This window comes from Heterodontus francisci, chromosome 2 (genome assembly GCF_036365525.1).
Source record: "Heterodontus francisci isolate sHetFra1 chromosome 2, sHetFra1.hap1, whole genome shotgun sequence".
Lineage (NCBI taxonomy): Eukaryota > Metazoa > Chordata > Chondrichthyes > Heterodontiformes > Heterodontidae > Heterodontus > Heterodontus francisci.
Window position 1 is genome coordinate 150,838,925 of NC_090372.1, and position 19,766 is coordinate 150,858,690.

The window sequence follows — 19,766 nt, forward strand, 5'->3', positions numbered from 1 at the left end:
GGGCCTAGCCCGTGGTTTATCATAACTTCCTTACTTTTGTACTCAATGCCTCTATTTATAAAACCAAGGATCCCGCATGCCTTTTTAACGGCCTCCTCACCTCATCTTCCCACCTTCAACAACTTGTGTACATACATGGCCTGGTTTCTGTTCCTGAAATTTAGCTTCCACATGATCTGAAGTTTCATGATTTAAATGTAATTCTAGCCGGTCTAATATTTTTGTCCATTTCCTGCTTCTTTACTCTAAATATCAGTACCTTTGACTCCTCTTTTACCAAACGTGGTCTTATATATATCCAGCCCTTTTGGTAATCCTAGGGTTTGATCATGAGACTTTCCCAATGGAGCTCGCTGATGGCTTGGATAAGCTGCAGTAATTTTGTCGAAAAATATTTGCTGAACCCGAGTCCTCATTGGTGGATTTATCAATGATGCAACCTAAATGGCAAAGTGAAACAACAAGAATTACAATAAGCTTAATTTTCGTTAATAATCTCCTTATCTATTCCCAATTCCTAGTCTCTCTGGGTGCCTACCCTTCTAGAGGTCTTATGCTCCACACTTCCATGTGCAACTTGGCTCAGGTGCTAGCACACTTGTTTCTGGGTCAAGGTTATGGATTTGAGACTGCACAAGGACTTGAGAACATAATCTGGGTTGACACCCCAGTGTAGTACTGAGGGTGTGTTGCATTACCAGAAGTACTGTTCTAAAATTGAGTTTTCATTTGCTTGTCTTGATAGATAATAAAGATCCCATGGTACTACTTAATAAAGGCCAGGGAGTTTTCCTGGTACAATGGCCACTAATTTTCTCTCAGTCAGCATCCAAAAACAAACAGATTAATTGGTTAGTTTGCTAACTGTTACTTGTGCCTCATTGTCAGTGTAGATTGACTGCCATTTTTACCTACACAGTAATCACGATAATCTACCAATTAACTCTGAGCAATGGGTTTTGAGGTAATATTCCACTATACAGATGTATGTATTGGCTCTCCCAGTCAAATGCTGTGCCTGAATTCACACAAAATGGGTCATCTCATCTTCATGGCATCAATTTTGCTGAAGCAATTAGACTAGATCTTTAAAAAGCACAGAAATATGGATGAAAGTGCAAAAAATAAGGTAAGCATAATAGAATCATACAAGGGTTACAGTGCAGGAGGAGGCCATTCAGCCCATCAAGTACTTGCCAGCTCTCTGCAAGGGCAATTTAGCCAGTCCCTCTCCCTCATCCTTTCCCCATAACCATGCAGACATTTCTCTTCAGGTGTTTATCCAATTCCTTTTGAAAGTCATGATTGAATATGCCTCCACCACCCTTTTGGGCAGTACATTTCAGATCATAACCACTCACTGTGTAAAAAAGCTTTTCCTCATGTCACCTTTGGCGCTTTTGCCAATCACCTTATATCTGTATCTACCAGTTCTCAACCCTTCTGCCAATGTCTACTCTGTCTAGACCCCTCATGACTTTGAACACCTCTATTAAATCCCCTCTTAACATTCTCATCTCAAAGGAAAATAGCTTCTCCAATCTATCCACGTAACTGAAGTCTCTCATCCCTGGAATCATTCTCATAAACCTTTCCTGCCCTCTCTCTAAAGCCGTCACATCCTTCCTAAAGTGTGGGGCTGGATTTTAAGGAGCTCTCGACGTTGGGATCCGTGGTGGAGGGGGCCTGAAGATGGCCCCGGATGAGGCCGCCATGGACCTCGACGCAGGCAGGGCCCGGCCCGATCCTCCCGACAGCAGCAAGACACCGTGGTGGCCTCCCCACTGCTGGGCAACGGGACCACAATTTGAATAGTCAAACCAATTAAAATAATTAACTTAAATACACTCACGCCTCCTCTTGATGGCCCGTCGCGATCTACAGCCTTGTGATCGGCACTCCCGAGCCTTCGGATCCCCGTCTGAGGAAACGAGGCACAACAGTGGTTGGGGGGGGGGGGGGCGGGGGGAGAGCAGGGAGATAAGATTATCAGTGCGGAGTTGGGGGGAGCGGGGTCATGGGTGTAGGGGATGGTGGGAAGGTTTGTGGTTAAAGTTTGTGCAGTTTGGGGGGAGGCGGGGAAGATCAGATGGTAAAAGGTAAGTGTTTTGGGGGCAAAAGGTCAAATAATTAATGTAATTGTTATTGGGGGGTGGGAGAGGGGCAAAATAAATGTATTCATTTAATTTTATCCCGCGTATCTTTAAATATTTAAAAAAGCCGGTAGGGCTGACAGCCCTTTAAAAATGCAGGTGCTGGTGCAGGTGCTGACAACATTGCTGGGGACGGACAGCCCACCCCCTCCACATGATCGGAGGAGGGTGGCCCGCCCCAGCTATTTAAATGAGCCGCTGAGCTTGAGATCACGGCAGCTCTTTGGCATGTGGCCCACGCAGGCAGGCCGCTATTTTTGAAGCTCGCTGCTGGGCCCAGAATTGGACACAATACTCCAGTTGAGACCAAACCAGTGTTTTATCAAGGTTCAACATAACCTCCTTGCTTTTGTACTCTGTTTATAAAGTCCAAGATCCTGCATGTCTTTTTAACCACTTTCTCGGCCTGCCCTACCACCTTCAATGATTTGTGCACATGTACCCCAAGGTCTGTCTGTTCCTACACACCCTTTAGAATTGTATCCTTTATTTTATATTGCCACTCCTCGTTCTTCCTACCAAAATGTATCACTTCATACCTCTCTGCATTAAGTTCCATCTGCCACATATCCGCCCATGCCAAGAGCCTATCTATGTTGTCTTGAAGTTCATCATAATACTCCCCACAGTTCATTATACATACAAGTTGCGTGTCATCTGAAAATTTTGAAATTGTGCCCTGTACATGCCACTGTCCCTTTTATTTCATGGGCTTCTGTCTAGTTGTCAAGTCTATTATGTGGCACTTCATCAAACTCCTATTGAACTACCATCAACACCATATCAAACACATTAACTTCATCAACCCTCTCTGTTATCTCTTCAAAAAACTCAATCAAGTTAGTTAAACATGATTTGCCTTTAACAAATCTGTGCTGACTTTCCTTAATTAATCCAGACTTGTCCAAGTGACTGTTGTTAATTTTGTCCTGGATTATCGTTTCTAAAAGCTTTCCCACCATCAAGGTTAATCTGACTAACCTGTAATTGCTGGGTATATCCAGACAACCTTTTTTGAATAACATCTGCAATACTCCAGACCTCTGGAACCACCCCCATATCAAAGGAGAATTGGAATATTATGGCCAGTACCTTCACAATTTCCACCTTTATTTCCCTCAGCATCCACAGATGCAACTCATCTGGTCCTGGTGACCTACCTATTTAAGTACAGCCAGCCTTTCTAGTACCTCCTCTATCAATTTTTGGCTCATTCAGTATCTCAACTACCTCTTCTTTCACTATAACTTCAGCAGCATTTTGTTCCTTGGTAAACAGAGATGCAAAGTACTCATTTCGTACCTCAGCCATGCTCTCTAACTCCATCTGTAGTTCTCCATATGGTCCCCAATCAGTCCCATCCCTTTCTTAATACCCTTTTACTATTTCTATGCCTATTGAAGACTTTGGGATTGCCTTTTATGTCAGCTGCCCATCTCTTCTCATACTGCTTCTTTGCCCCTCTTATTTCCCTTTTCACTTCCCCTCTGAACTTTCTATACTTAGCCTGATTTTCACTTGTATTATCAACCTGTCATATGCACCCTTTTTCTGCTTCATTTTACTCTCTGTCTCTTTCATCATCCAGGGCTTTGGTTGTTCTATCTTTCCCCCTCAAGGGAACCTACCTCGAGTGCCCCCGAACTATCTCCTCTTTAAAGGCAGCCCTTGATTGATTACAGTTTTTCGTGCCAATTTTTGATTCCAATTTACCTGGGACAGATCCATTCTATGCTTGCTGAAATTGGCCCTCCTCCAATAAGCATTTTTACTCAAGATTGCTCCTCGTCCTTTTCCATAGCTAAGCTAAACTTTGGTCCTATGATCACTTTTCCCTAATGTTCTCCGACAGACACTTGGTGCACTTGATCCACCACATTCCCCAGATGCAGATCCAGCAATGCCTCTCCCTCATTGGGCTTCAAACATACTGATCATGAAAGTTCCCCTGAACACACTTCAAATACTTCTCATCCCTCTCTGCCCTTTACACTAATACTATCCCAGTCTGTATTAGGATAATTGGAGGCCACATTTCTTGAGGAAAGTACCATATTTGATTGTGAAAAAAAACCTGTGCCATTAATTAACCTCATAATTTGCCTTATCTTTAACAGTCAATCAATAACTTTGCTGGAAATCCAATATCCCTGATGCAATTTGCATATCAGACCTCTTGCTCCTCAACCAACAGATTACAAAGCTCAAAAGTGCACATCATTTAAAATCATGTATCTTGTTTGGATTTAGTCATTTCTAACATGCACTGCTAAAAAGCATGATGTAGGATGTCCTACCCTGTGGAAAATTACAGTTATGGGAATCTAGCTCACTTTGCTTACACTGTGCCTCTTGCAACAATCTTTAGACTGCCTACTGAACATTTCACCTACTCAACGTTTTAACATATGGTCATAGTTTCTGACAAGCTATAGAATCATAAAAACTTACAGCACAGAAGGAAGGCATTCAGTTCATTGTGCCTATGCTGGCTCTATTAAAGAGTGGTTGTGCTTAGTCCCACCCTGCTGCTTTTTGCATGTAACCCTATAAGTTCCTCATCCTCAAGTACCTGTCCAACACTCTTGGAATTATTTATCAAATCAGCTTCCACCACCTTTTCAGGTGGAGCATTCCAGGTCAAGACAACTCTTTAAATGAAAAAAAATTCTCCTCATCGCCCTTCAAGATCTTTTCCTAATGATTTTATATCTGTGACTTCTAATTATTGACCCACTCCCTGGAGGGAATTTTTTCCCCTATTTACTTTATCAACATTTCTAAAACTTGTAAACCTCTATGAGGTAACCTCTTACATTTCTCTGTCGCAAGGAAAACAGTCCTAACTTTTTCAACTTCTCCTTATAACTGAAGTCCCTCATTCCTGGTAATATTCTGGTAAACCTCCTCTGCACTCTTTCCAAGGCCTTTATATCTTTCCTGAAGTTTGGTGCCCAGAATAATCCACAATACTTCAGCTGAGGCCAAACCAGTGGTTTATAAAGTTCTAGTATGATCTCTTTGCTTTATATTCTAGTACATTATTTATAAATTCAAGTAGCCACCTTATCAAATTTCCCAGCACCTTTAAGGATTTGTGTATATGGACACCAAGGTCTTTCTGCTCATCAACACTTTTCAAAATTATGTCATTTATAGCATACTGTCTTTCCATATTAGTCCTCCTAAAGTGCATCACTTCACTCTTCTGTGCATTGCACTCCATCTGCCATGCACTTGCCCATTTAATTATCCTGTCTATCATGAAGTCTACAACTATCCTCATTAGTATCTACTGTGTTGCCAAGTTTTGTATCTTCTGCAAACTTTATAATGTTCATCCCTACCTCCGAGTTCAGCTCATTTATAAAAACTAAAAAGAGCAATGGATCCAAAGCTGACCCTTGCAGAATACCACTGCAAATTATCTCTCAGTCTGAAAAACATCCATCCACCACCACTCTCTCCTTCCTGTCACTGACCCAATTCCATATTCATATGGTCACTTTTCCCTTAATTCCATGGGTTAGCATCTTCTTAACAAGACTTATGTACAACATCTACTGCATACCTTGATCAGCCTTCTCTGATACCTCATCAAAGAGTTTGATCAAGTTAGTCAGACATGATTTGCCTTTAATAAATCCCTGTTAGCTTTCCTTGACTAACCCATGTCTTTCCAAATGAAAGTTCATTTTGTTCCTGATAATGATTTTGTGATTAACGAGTGTATTGTTATCATGTGCATTGCTAACTGGTATGTTTTATTGTTAACTAGTATTCCTACTCAACCTAGTACATTTATTAGTGTTTAATTTGAGCTATGAGTGTTGTCTTCTTATTTCTCGTAATTTTCGTGTTTGAACCATTGTTATGACAGTGCTTTTTGAGGACTCGTGTATTTTAGAATTCAAAGTGACTCCTGATAAGGCAGCGGCCCGCTGAGGTCAACAAAGTGCACCAAGCTGCGCATATGCACAGCTACATCTTGCCAGGACTAAGTGGCGCGTGTACGGGATGACGTCATCGCGCAGCGCCAACGTCATCGTGTATCCGCGCCTGGTCCATCTTCGCGCAAGTGCTGGAGGAAGCGACTGAATTGGGGACTTTGAGGCTGGAGCTGTCCCCCCTCGGCAACTCGCTCGAGGCCTCGGCACTTCCTCCCCTCAGCCACTCGCTCCAGACCTCACTGCTCCCCCCCAACTCTCCTGGCCGATTGTTCCTTGCTTCATGCCACCCCACTCTCTGGTCGCTCACTCCCCACCCTCCCACCCCAGCCATCCAGCCGCTAGCTCTGAGCTGCGTTGCTTCCCTCCTCTCAGCCACTTTCTCCAACATCACTGCCTTGCTTCTTCGGGCGGCACGTGGCGACTAATCAAACGTAGGAGTGAGTGGTCGAGAGGAGGGAAGCAGCGCTGCCTATAACTAGCACCTGGGGGGGGGGGGGGTCGGGCGGGGAGTGAGGTCCTGAGCGCGGAGTGGCGCGAAGCGAGGAACAATTAGCCAGGGAAGTGAGGGGGAGCAGTGAGGTCTGGAGCGTGCGGCTGGGTGGGGGGGGGGGGGGACACGAAGCGGCCAGTGGGGCGGGAGATAGTAGCTGCGTTCGGGTGAAATCAGTCCTGGTCAGTCATATTAATGAATCACAATAACAAATTGGCAGCACATTTTATATGTTGCCCAGTTTTCTTTTCCATCGTTCAGGGTGCCAATTCACTATCTTCCAATGAAAATTCAATCATAAAATTCCTTTTATATTTAATAGGATTACTGGAATATTAAATGGATGAGGATGACAGTATTATCCAAGAACTACACCATAGCATATTACTGGGCTGCTATCCAACTTAATGCAAGGTTAGTTTGCTAGAAAGATTTAGCCATAAGTATTTCCTGTGATAAACTAAGCAGCGCCATCTTTAATCCTGGCAGCTGCCTGAACATCGCAGACACTGTTTCAGTTGAACAGCCTGCATTTGTGCATGTGTAGGTACTGCGCCACCTAGTGGTTGCGTTGTCAGCAAACACAGCCGTTAGAATTATGAACATTGTTTTATTTGGGAAAACTGAAAAGGATTCCATGGATGTTTTTTTCACTGGGGTCATTGAAAGGACACTGAGGGGACTTGGTTTGTAAACAACCCTTATTGGAAGTCACCTGTCTTCAAATACCCAGCAGAGGTGTTTTGGACTAAAGAGAGATGTTTACAGAGAAGTGACAGGTCAAGATTTCTAGGGGTCAAGAGGCTTGACTCTTGAGATTGTCCAAAGTGAAACCAAAAACAGTCAGTTGAGGTTTGGACAGTGTTCTAAAAGGAGTTTAAGAATCAACCTGCTGAAGAAAAAAAACCCAGCTCAGCCTTTTTCTATCTCTTTGAAAAGCCTGCCAGCTTTTCCATCTCTTTGAAAAGCTTAGAAGTGACTGTAAGAAATAGAGAAATTGATGCTGCATTCCTCCTGAAAAGCCTGACAGATATCCCGGTTGCTGCGTTTCTTCTGGAAAACCTGCCGAACTGATCCTCAACATCACTAGAAAAGAACTGGGAAGTTCCCAGAGAAAGCCCACTGCACATATTTGGGACACCAAACCAAAAAGGGTCAACTGACATCTTTCCATATCTTCACTTTTTTTCTTCAAGAATTAGCAAGTGTTTGGCCAAAGTATTCTTTTATTGTCTTTTTTTGATAACAACTCGAAAGAGAAAATCTCTGTTTTTCAGTTAACCGGTGCTTGTGTGTGTGCACCCGTTCGTGTGTGTGTGAAGGGCTAAGGTAAAAAGTGAACTTCCTTATTTCACTCTTTTTACTGATTAAGTCTTGTTTTATAATATTGCTGTAATGTTGTTTATTACAGAAACCTGGTTGGTATATATTATTCTGGGATAAAGAGTAGAGTCTATGGTTGACCGTATTGGTAACTAGATAAACATTTAAAGATATGTTGTGACCTGTAGAGAAGTGGAACTAGAAAGAGTGCACTCCTCCCACCTCAGTCGTAACACCATGGAGTAACCAGTCAAGGGTTACACTCCTCATATTACTCTATTTTTTGTTACACTTACCAACAAATTGGTTCATCTATGTTCTTTTCACTGTTTGAAGTTCTATTTAAAAAAACTCCCATCAATGTAACATTTTCTCCTCCATTCCTCAACTCAAGCCAAATAGATTCAGTTCTAGAACCATCTAGTATGTCCTTTCTACTTGGAACTGTATCATCCTTCATCACGACTGCCATGCCGTCTCCTCTTTTCCCATCTATGATTCCTGAATACTTGGTAACCAGGAATATTAAGAACCCATATCTGGCCTTGTGTCTCTGTTAATTTAATCACATCATAAGCTCTTGTGCCTGCAGTTCACCAACCTTACTTTCACTATGGACATTGGCATGCATACAATTTAATGCCTCCTTCATCATTTTTATTACTTTCCTCAATCTGGTTCCTGCGATTTTGGGGATATTTCTAATTTTACAGCAGTTTATATCTCTGTCCTCTGATCTCATTTTCAGTCCTTTCTGCTATTTTCTGGTTCCCTCCCTCTCCCAATGGTTCTAGTTAACCTCTCAGTGAGAACATTGGTCCTGGCTCTGTTCAGGTGCAACTCATCCATCTTGTACAGGTGCCCCTTCCCCAGAAGTGGTCCCAATGCTCCAAGAATCTGAAACCCTCCCTCCTGCACCACTTCTCCAGCCATGCATTTACCTGCATTATCTTCCTGTTTCTGTACTCACTGGCATGTGGCACTTGGAGTAATCCTGAGACTACTACCTTTGAGGTCCTGTTTCTTAATGTTTTTCCGAGATCCTGAAACTCTGCCTGAGGACCTCAACATTTTTTCTACCCATGTCATTGGTTGCAACATGGGCCACGCCTTCTGCCCATTCGCTTTCCCCTAAATCATGTATAGTTTAATGATCACTCAGGATATAGTAATAAGCAAGGTTCCAAAATAAAGGCTTTGCTCTGAACTTTGTTTTTAAATGCAGCTCATTACTCTCATTTTCAAACCATACATAGTACTGTACCACAACCTAATAGCAAGCTTAGACATGTTTTAAGATATGTACATTATTACACTCACTTCATAGTAAGCACATGGATACTTTTGATCAGATTGCAGTTGCAAAATTCACACTGATAATTATTGGTTCAAAAAGAAAATCACATTGCTTTCTGCAGATAACTGCAAAACACAGCTGAGATATCCCAAAACACAATTTTTGTTGTGATGGTAACAACTGTTATTCCTACTGTCTCTAGAGGTGGTGTGCGAGTGTTCTCAGGCTGTTACAAGAAGTACTGCTGAAACATATGTTGGGTCAGTGTCCAAGCACATTGTTTAATTCAATGGAACAAAATTCAAAACAGGTTTCTTTACAGGCATGCACTCTGACCAGTCAATTTTACAAAATTTTCTGTACCCTGTACATCTGGGTTTAGACCCTGGGAAATCTCCCCCATCATTTGCTCAAATTAACCGTGAATAGCAGGTTAGGCGATTCATAAGTATCGAATATATAGATCTAATCTGGGGCACAATATATTCATAATATAATTGAAGCAAACAAGATTGAAGTTTTTTATTCTGTATCTGATGTGTTTTCCAGATATTAGCAGACAATTTTCATAATAAAATTTACTTTGTTGGTCAAAACTGTGATGATGGAGGTCATCATGCTAAAATATTTTTATATTACATCTTTACATATTAATTTTAACTAGGTCAATACACTACAGCTATAAGAATTTCCTCTGTGCTTTGTCTTGATAGCGTGTGGGTAGAGTATTGGATAAGAACTGAAATGAGCTAATTGCCTGATTGAATTTCACACCAGAAAAAAATTCCAATAGGCCGAATTAAAAAGCAATTTATCAGATTGTGAGGATATTGTTTTCCTTTTCGCACCCAGTCAGCTTATAGAAAAACATAATATTGAATACTGAGTTGTGAACATAGGAAGATAGGAACAGGAGTAGGCCATTCAGCCCCTCGAGCCTGTCCTGCCATTCAATGAGATCATGGCTGATCCGCAGCCTAACTCCATATACCTGCCTTTGGTCCATATCCCTTAATATCTTCGCTTAACAAAAATCTATCTATCTCAGATTTAAAATTAACAACTGTTCTAGCTTCAACTGCTGTTTGTGTGAGAGAATTCCAAACCTCTACCACCCTTTGCGTGAAGAAGTGCTTCCTAACATCTCTCCTGAATGGTCTGGTCCTAATTTTTAGATTATGTCCCCTAGTTTTAGAATCTCCAACCAGTGGAAATAGTTTATCTTTATCTAGCCTGTCTTTTCCTGTTAATATCTTGAAGACTTCGATCAGACCACCCCTTAACCTTCTAAATGCTAGCGAAAACAGTCCTAATTTGTGTAATCTCTCCTCGTAACTTAACCCCTGGAATCCAGGTATCATTCTTGTAAACCTACGTTGCACTCCCGCCAAGGCCAATATATCTTCCCTAAGGTGTGGTGCCCAGAACTGCTCACAGTACTCCAAGTGGGGTCGAACCAGGGTTTTTTACAGCTGCAGCATGACCTCTGTCTTTATACTCCAATCCTCTAGATATAAAGGCTAGCATTCCATTAGCCTTTTTTTTTGATTATTTTCTGCACTTGCTCGTGGCATTTTAAAAGATATATGCACCTGAACCCCCCAAGTCTCTTTGGAAATCCACTGTACTTAACCTCTTCCCATTTAGAAAGTACACTGCTCTATCATTTTTTGGTCCAAAATGGATAATCTCACACTTGCCCGCATTGAAATCCATCTGCCACAATTTTGCCCACTCACCTAAGAACAAAAGAACAAAGAACAGTACAGCACAGGAACAGGCCATTCGGCCCTCCAAGCCTGCACCGATCTTGATGCCTGCCGAAACTAGTCTGTCAATAACTCTTTGCAATTTTATGCTATCATCTGGACTGTCTACAATGCCGCTTAACTTTGTATCATCAGCAAATCTGGATATATGACTTACTATGCCATCATCCAAGTCGTTAATGAATGTGAATAATTGAGACCCCAAAACAGATCCCTGCGGGACACCACTAGTCACATCCTACCAATCGGAGTACTTACCCATTATCCCCACTCTCTGTTGCCTACCACTCAACCAACTTCCTAGCCATGTCAATAATTTGCCCTCAACTCCATGGGCTACTACCTTAGTTAACAGTCTCTTATGTGGGACTTTGTCAAAAGTCCATATAAATAACATCCATAGACATTCCCCTGTCCACTACCTTAGTCACCTCTTCAAAAAATTGAAGACATTGGGTGTTCTTCAAAAGCACTTGCTTATTGTGAAAAAGAGTCTTTGATCTGAAGGGTCATATACTGCCTGGCAAGATTTATCAACTTGTTATTTTTCCAGTCGCTCAGACACAGATTTCAACAGGGTCAAAGGCACGCTCCGCTTGGAATCATCAAATTACTGGCATTAAAAACTCTAGTCACACCTGCCCTCTAATGCTTTGAATAGGGGTTGTATTGAGTCCTTGAATGGAACTTTCGTCGACAGTGCATTAAGCAGATGGTAGTAGATTGGCTGCCCATTCTACACAGTAACTGATTTTCCTTTTCAATAAATTTGAAAGATTCCCCCCTTGCCTCAGCTTTGAATCTCACTACATTGTTGGATTACTACTTTGTGAGACAAGTAACTAGGTAATAGCTTCAGTTATCTTAGCATGTTATTTATATTTAACTACTTGAATGATATTAACTTTTCACTTTTCCCCAGTCCAGGTAAACGTCTTCTCCACAAGCTCACAGAATTGTTACAGCACAGAAGGAGGCCATTCGGCCCATCATGTCTGCACCGGCTCTCCAAATGAAGATTTCACCTAGTGCCATTCCCCCGCTTTCTCCCCGTCACCCTGCACATTCTTCCTTTTCTTATAACAGTCTAATTCACTTTTGAATGTCTCGATTGAAACTGGCTTCATCACACTCTCAGGCAGCACATTCCAGAGCTTAACCACTCGCTGTGTGAAAAAGTTTTTCCTCATGTCACTTTTGATTCTTTAACCAATTACTTTAAATCTACGCCCTCTCGTTTTTGATCCTTTCACAAGTGGGAACAGTTTCTCTCTATCTACTCTGTCCAGACCCCTCATGATTTCGAATACTTCCATCAAATCTCCTCACAGCCTTCTCGTCTCTAAGGAAAACAGTCCCAACTTCTCCGATCTATCTTCATAACTGAAGCTCCTCATTCCTGGAATCATTCTCATGAATCTTTTCTGCACCCTCTCTAATGCTTTCACATCCTTCCTGAAGCACAGCACCCAGAACTGGACGCAATACTCCAGCTGAGGTCAGACTAGTGTCTTATACAAGTTCAACATAACTTCCTTGCTCTTGTACTCTATGCCCCTATTGATAAAGCCCAGGATACTGTATGCTTTATAAGCCACTCTCTCAACCTGTCCTGCCACCTTCAATGACTTTTGCACATATACACCCAGGTCCCTCTGCTCCTATATCCCCTTTAGAATTGTATCATTTATTTTATATTGTCTCTCCATGTTCTTCCTACTAAAATGAACCACTTCATATTTCTCCACATTGAACTTCATCTGCCACCTGTCCACCCATTCCACCAACTTGTCTATGTCCTTTTGGACTTCTACACTATCCTGCTCACTGTTCACACTGCTTCCAAGTTTTTTTTCATCTGCAAACTTTGAAATTGTGCCTGTAATATATATCAGGAAAAGCAAGGGTCCCAACACTGACCCTGGGGAACACCACTACAAACCCTCCTCCAGCCTGAAAAACATCCATTTAGCACTACTTTTTGTTTCTGTCACATAGTCAATTCCGTACCCATGTTGCTACTGTCCCTTTTATTCCATGAGCTATAACTTTGCTCGCAAGACATGTTTGGGGCACTGTATCAAACACTTTCTGGAAGTCTATGTACACCACATCAACAGCATTGCCCTTATCAACCCTCTCTGTTACCTCCTCCAAAAACTGCAGCCAGTTAGTTAAACATGATTTTCCCTTAAGAAATCCATGCTGGCTTTCTTTAATTAACCCGTATTTTTCCATGTCACTATTAATATTGTCCCGAATTATTCTTTCTAGAATTTTCCCCACCACCGAAGCTAAACTGACTGACCTGTAGCTGTTGGGCTTATCATTACACCCTTTTTTGAATAAGGGTGTAACGTTTACAATTCTCCAGTCCTCTGGCACCACTCCCGAGTCTAAGGTAGACTGAAAAATTATGGCCATTGCCTCCGTAATTCCCAATCTCACTTCCTCAGTATCCTTGGATGCATCTCAACTGGTCTGGTGCCTTATCCAATTTAAAATGCACACAGCCTATCCAATACCTCCTCCTTATCAATTTTAAACCATTCTAGTGTTTGAATTATGTTCTCTTTCACCATTGCTTGAGGTACATCTTGTTTCTTAGTAAAGATAGATGCAAAGTATTCATTTAATACCTCAGCTGTGACCTCCGCCTCCATGCACAAACCCCCCTTTTGGTCCCTTATCAGCCAGACTTCTCCTTTTACTATATAGAAAATTTTGGGATTCCCTTTTATGTTAACTGCCAATCTCTTTTCATACTCTCTCTTTGCTTCTCTTATTTGCTTTTTCACTTCCCCTCTGAATCTTCTATATTCAGCCTGGTTCTCAATAGTATTTTCTGTCTGGCATCTGCCATAAACCCACTTTTTCTTTATCTTAATCTATATCTCTTCTGTCATCCAGGAAGCTCTGGATTTGTTTATCCTATCTTTCCCCTTCGAGAAAACATACCTTGACTGTGCCCAAACTATCTCTTCTTTGAAGGTCACCCATGGTTCAGCTACCATTTTTCCTTCCAACCTTTGACTCCAATTAGATGGCACCCCATCTACAAACATTCACACCCTCTATCACCGACGCAGTGGCAGCAGTGTGTACCATCTACAAGATGCACTGCAGCAATGCACCAAGGTTCCTTAGACAGCACCTTCCAAACCCGCGACCTCTACCACCTAGAAGGACAACGGCAGCAAATACATGGGAATACCACCACCTGCAAGTTTCCCTCCAAGTCACACACCATCCTGACTTGGAACTATATCGCCGTTCCTTCACTGTCGCTGGGTCAAAATCCTGGAACTCCCTTCTTAACAGCACTGTGGGCCCTTTCCTATCCTGAGTGGCGTGAAACAGGGCTGTGTTCTCGCACCCACACTTTTTGGGATTTTCTTCTCCCTGCTGCTTTCACATGCGTTCAAGTCCTCTGAAGAAGGAATTTTCCTCCACACAAGATCAGGGGGCAGGTGGTTCAACCTTGCCAGTCTAAGAGCGGTCCAAAGTACGGAAAGTCCTCATCAGGGAACTCCTCTTTGCTGACGATGCTGCATTAACATCTCACACTGAAGAGTGCCTGCAGAGTCTCATCGACAGGTTTGCGGCTGCCTGCAATGCATTTGGCCTAACCATCAGCCTCAAGAAAACGAACATCATGGGGCAGGACGTCAGAAATGCTCCATCCATCAATATTGGCGACCACGCTCTGGAAGTGGTTCAAGAGTTCACCTACCTAGGCTCAACTATCACCAGTAACCTGTCTCTAGATGCAGAAATCAACAAGCGCATGGGAAAGGCTTCCACTGCTATGTCCAGACTGGCCAAGAGAGTGTGGGAAAATGGTGCACTGACACAGAACACAAAAGTCCGAATGTATCAGGCCTGTGTCCTCAGTACCTTGCTCTATGGCAGCGAGGCCTGGACAACGTATGTCAGCCAAGAGCGACGTCTCAATTCATTCCATCTTCGCTGCCTCCGGAGAATACTTGGCATCAGGTGGCAGGACCGTATCTCCAACACAGAAGTCCTCGAGGCGGCCAACATCCCCAGCTTATACACACTACTGAGTCAGCGGTGCTCGAGATGGCTTGGCCATGTGAGCCGCATGGAAGATGGCAGGATCCCCAAAGACACATTGTACAGCGAGCTCGCCACTGGTATCAGACCCACCGGCCGTCCACGTCTCCGCTTTAAAGACGTCTGCAAACGCGACATGAAATCCTATGACATTGATCACAAGTCGTGGGAGTCAGTTGCCAGCGTTCGCCAGAGCTGGTGGGCAGCCATAAAGATGGGGTTAAAGTGTGGTGAGTCGAAGAGACTTAGTAGTTGGCAGGAAAAAAGACAGAGGCGCAAGGGGAGAGTCAACTGTGTAACAGCCCCGACAAACAAATTTCTCTGCAGCACCTGTGGAAGAGCCTGTCTCTCTAGAATTGGCCTTTATAGCCACTCCAGGCGCTGCTTCACAAACCACTGACCACCTCCAGGCGCTTATCCATTGTCTCTCGAGATAAGGAGGCCAAAGAAGGGTGTACCTACCCAACATGGACTGCAGCAGTTCAAGAAGGCAGCTCACCACCATCTTCTCAAGGGCAGTTAGGGATGGGCAATAAATGCTGGCCTGGCCATCGACGCCCACATCCCATGAATGAATAAAAAAAAAATTATTCACGACAGATCCATTCTTACTCCATTGAAGTTGGCTTTCCCCCAGTTAATTAATCTTACTCTGGATTGTTCTTTGTCCTTTTCCATAGTCAGCCTAAACCTCATGATACAATGATCACTGTTCCCTAAATGTTCTCCTACTGACACTTGGTCCACTTGGCCCACCTCATTCCCAAGAACCAGGTCCAGCAGTGCCTCCTTTCACATTGGACTAGAAACATACTGCTGTGGAAGAATTTTCTGAACCCACTCTGGGAACTCTTGCCCCTCACTCCCTTTTACACTACTACTATCCCAGTCTATGTTTGGATAATTAAAGTTCCCCCATTATAACTACCCTATAATTTTTGCACCTCTCTGTAATTTCCTTACAAATTTGTTCCTCTACATCATTTTGATTAGTGGGTGACCTATAGCCATCACCGAGCAATGTAACCACACCATTTTTGTTCCTTAGCTCTAGTCAAATAGATTCAGTCCTCGACCCCTCTGGGACATCCTTTTTCTCCAGCATTGCAATGCTCTCCTTTATCAATACCGCCACGCCTATCCCTTTTTTCCCCTTCCTATCTTGCCTGAACACATTGTATCCAGGAATATTTAACACCCAGTCCTGCCCTTCTTTGAGCCAGATTTCCGTTATAGCCAAAACATCATATTTCCACGTCAATCTGTGTCTGTAACGCACCAATCTTATTAACACTCTGTGCATTCACATACATGCACATTAACCCTGATTTAGACAATATTACTTTCTCCCTTACTGTGACCCCCACCTCATAACTTACTATTCCCTACTCTAGTGCTATCAATCTCTCCCAGTATTCTGTGTACCTTGGTATCCCTCGCTTATATTTCCTCCTGGTTCCCACAAAGTCACAGACCTGAAATTTTAACTCTGTTTTTCTCTCCACTGATGCTACCTGACCTGCTGAGTATTTCCAACATCCATAGCATTTTGCTTTTGTATTAGGTTTTTACGAGAATCTGGTAGTTTCATGGTCACCATTACTCAAGCTAGTGTTTTATTCCAGATTTAGTTAATTAATTGAATTTAAATTCCTAGCTGCTGTAGTGAGATTTGAACTCATGTCTCCAGATCATTAGTGCAGGCCTCTGGATTACTAGTCCAGTAAAATAACTGCTGTGCTACTGTACCTCTAATTTATTTGGTTTTCAATTGTTTACATCAACCAGTGTAAATATATCACAAGGATACAGAGTACTGCAGCTATTAATAGTGAAACCAAAGTAATATTGCAACATTTCAAGTACTTACAGAAGGAGAGACTTTGCTAGGAAGCCCATGTTGCAATTGTGATGCAATATCAGGATCATCTGCTTTGCCATAGAAAACCGTGGCAGTACCAGGTTTGGGATTGTCACAATTCAAAAATTTCTTTACCATGGGTGGTGTAACAGGCTGTAAGAATAAGCAATGAAAAAAATAAGCATTTGATTTGATACTCATTGAAGTCATAATGTCTGATTTAGATTTAAACACATTAACCAATAGTTAAGTAAAAACATTGGAACATTTAGTAATAACTCCAGAAATTATAGCCAGCATTCTCAGAGAACAAATGCATAGGTTTTTTTGGAGGTTTTTTTCAGGATGTTACTTGTAGCTAGATGTAGCAAGGATGTGGTGTATTTGGATTTTCAGAAAGCTTTTGATAAAGTCCCACACAGAAGGTTAGTAAACAAAATTAGAGCACATGGGATTGGAGTAATATACTGGAACGGATTGTAAAATTGGTTAACTGACAGAAAACAGGTAGTAGGAATAAAGGGGTCATTCCCAGGATGGCTGGCTGTTCCTAGTGGGGAACCGCAAGGATCAGTGCTGGGGCCACAGCTATTCACGATCTATATAAATGATTTGGATATGGCGACCAAATGTAAAATTTCCAAATTTGCTGATGACACAAAACTAGGCAGGAATGTAAGTTGTGAGGAGGATGCAAGGAGGCTTCAAGGGGACTTGGACAGGCTAAGTGAATGAGCAAGAACATGGAATGTAATGTGAATAAGTGTGAAGTTGTCCACTTTGGTGGAAGAAAGTAGAAGGGCAGAGTATTTCTTAAATGGTGAGAGTTCGGGAAGTGTTGCTGTCCAAAGGGACCTGGGTGTCATGGTTCATGAGTCACTAAAAGCTGGCATGCAGATGCAGCAAGCAATTAGGAAGGCAAGTGGTATGTTGGCCTTTATTGCAAGAGGATTTAAGTACAGGAGTAAACAAGTCTTGCTGCAATTGTATAGAGCCTTGGTGAGACCACAGCTGGAGTATTGCGTACAGTTTTATTTATTTATTTTATTTAGAGATACAGCACTGAAACAGGCCCTTCAGTCCACTGAGTCTGTGCCGACCATCAACCATCCATTTATACTAATCCTACATTAATCCCATATTCCTACCACATCCCCACCTTCCCTCAATTCCCCTACCACCTACCTATACTAGGGGAAATTTATAATGGCCAATTTACCTATCAACCTGCAAGTCTTTGGCTGTGGTAGGAAACCAGAGCACCCGGCGAAAATGCATGCAGTCACAGGGAGAACTTGCAAACTCCGCACAGGCAGTACCCAGAATCGAACCCGGGTCGCTGGAGCTGTGAGGCTGCGGTGCTAACCACTGCGCCAGGGAGTGCAATGGAGGTTCACCAGACTAATCCCTGGGATGGTGGGATTGTCTTATGAGGACAATTTGAGGAAACTGGGCCTGTATTCTCTAGAGTTTCGAAGAACGAGAGGTGATCTCATTGAAACTTACAAAATTCTTATTGGACGTGGCAGGATGGATGTCAATAGGATGTTTCCCTTGGCTGGTGAATCTAGAATCAGGGGACATAGTCTCAGAATAAGGGACAAGCCATTTAAGATTGAGATGAAGAGGATTTTCTTCACTCAGAGGGTGGTGAATCTGTGGAATTCTCTACCACAGAGGGCTGTGGAAGCTCAGTCATTGAGCATATTCAAGACAGGAACTGATAGATATCTGGATACTAATGACATCAAGGGATATGGGGATAGCGCAGAAAAGTGGCGTTGAGGTAAATGATCAGCCATAATCTAACTGAATGGCACAGCAGGCTCAATGGGCTGTATGGCCTACTCCTGTTTCTACATTCCTATGTTGCTTTGTTCCTATGGCATGCTTTTGTCTGCTATTTTAGCAGAGACATTAACTCACAACATAAATGGGTGTGTGAGGAGGGAAGCCGAGAAGCACATGAACAGGGTGAGGCACTTGGGCCATGTAGCAAGAGACTAGATGGATGGATAAGCAATCAGATCATCTGGAAAATATTTGAGGCAGTAAAGGAAACACTAGGAGGATGGAGTGGATGAGCGTCAGGCCAAGTAACTGGGGCCACCAGGTCCGGAGGTGTGGGGCAAAGTATTCAGACTTGGCAAACAAACAATTGGACTGGGAATGATTTGGAGCAAACTGACAACAGGCTGATCTGCTATTTGAGAGAGCAAGCGGGCTGGGATTCACTGTAGTTGGCTCCTGCACTGTACTTGTCAATAGTACTTGTAATCCTATGCTTAGTGACATTGTCACAAATATAGTTGGCAAGCACCATCTGAGTCAAGTGGAATGTGAACACAACAATGACTCCAGCAGTAGAGGAGAAAATTAGCAAGCAGTGAGGGTCTTGGGGCAGGGCTGTAAGGATTCCAGTATGATAGGGCAGTATTGGAACAATTTAGAGTCATACAGGTCAGACTTGGAGTGACTCAGGTGTATTGGGTATGAGTCAGGTAGGGCAGGGCCAAGTGGCATGGGGATTGAATTGCATTGGACCAGGCACAAGCAGCAGATTGGGTTGGGCCAGATACGTCGAGATTGGGAAGCAGGTCAGGTCGAGTCACTGAAGAAAGCACGATGATCAAAATTCAGCAAAAATAAAAGATTATGGGTTTTCAGCAATAACTAAGAACTACAGCAAATTGGGAGGAAACAGAGCACCTTTTAAAAGAAAGAGGCGTTAAAACCCAACTCAATAAGTTAAGCTTCAGGGAAGTAATCCAAGCTGAGGCACACTCTCCTGACACAGCCATAGGCCTCTGTGAGAAAAAAAAATTCCAAATCTACAGAATAACTTT

General features: G+C 42.7%; 1 protein-coding gene across 1 annotated transcript in view; it reads right to left on the bottom strand.

The window, feature by feature from the left end:
• The window catches only part of efhb (EF-hand domain family, member B), a 115,319-nt gene that overhangs the window by 72,069 nt on the left and 23,484 nt on the right, over positions 1 to 19,766 (bottom strand). Inside the window, exons 3-4 of the mRNA XM_068051454.1 lie at positions 16,930 to 17,073; positions 260 to 440 (exon numbers count right to left, since the gene is read on the bottom strand). Of these exons, the coding sequence (XP_067907555.1) occupies positions 260 to 440; positions 16,930 to 17,073 (325 nt within the window). The remainder of the gene's footprint in view (positions 1 to 259; positions 441 to 16,929; positions 17,074 to 19,766) is intronic.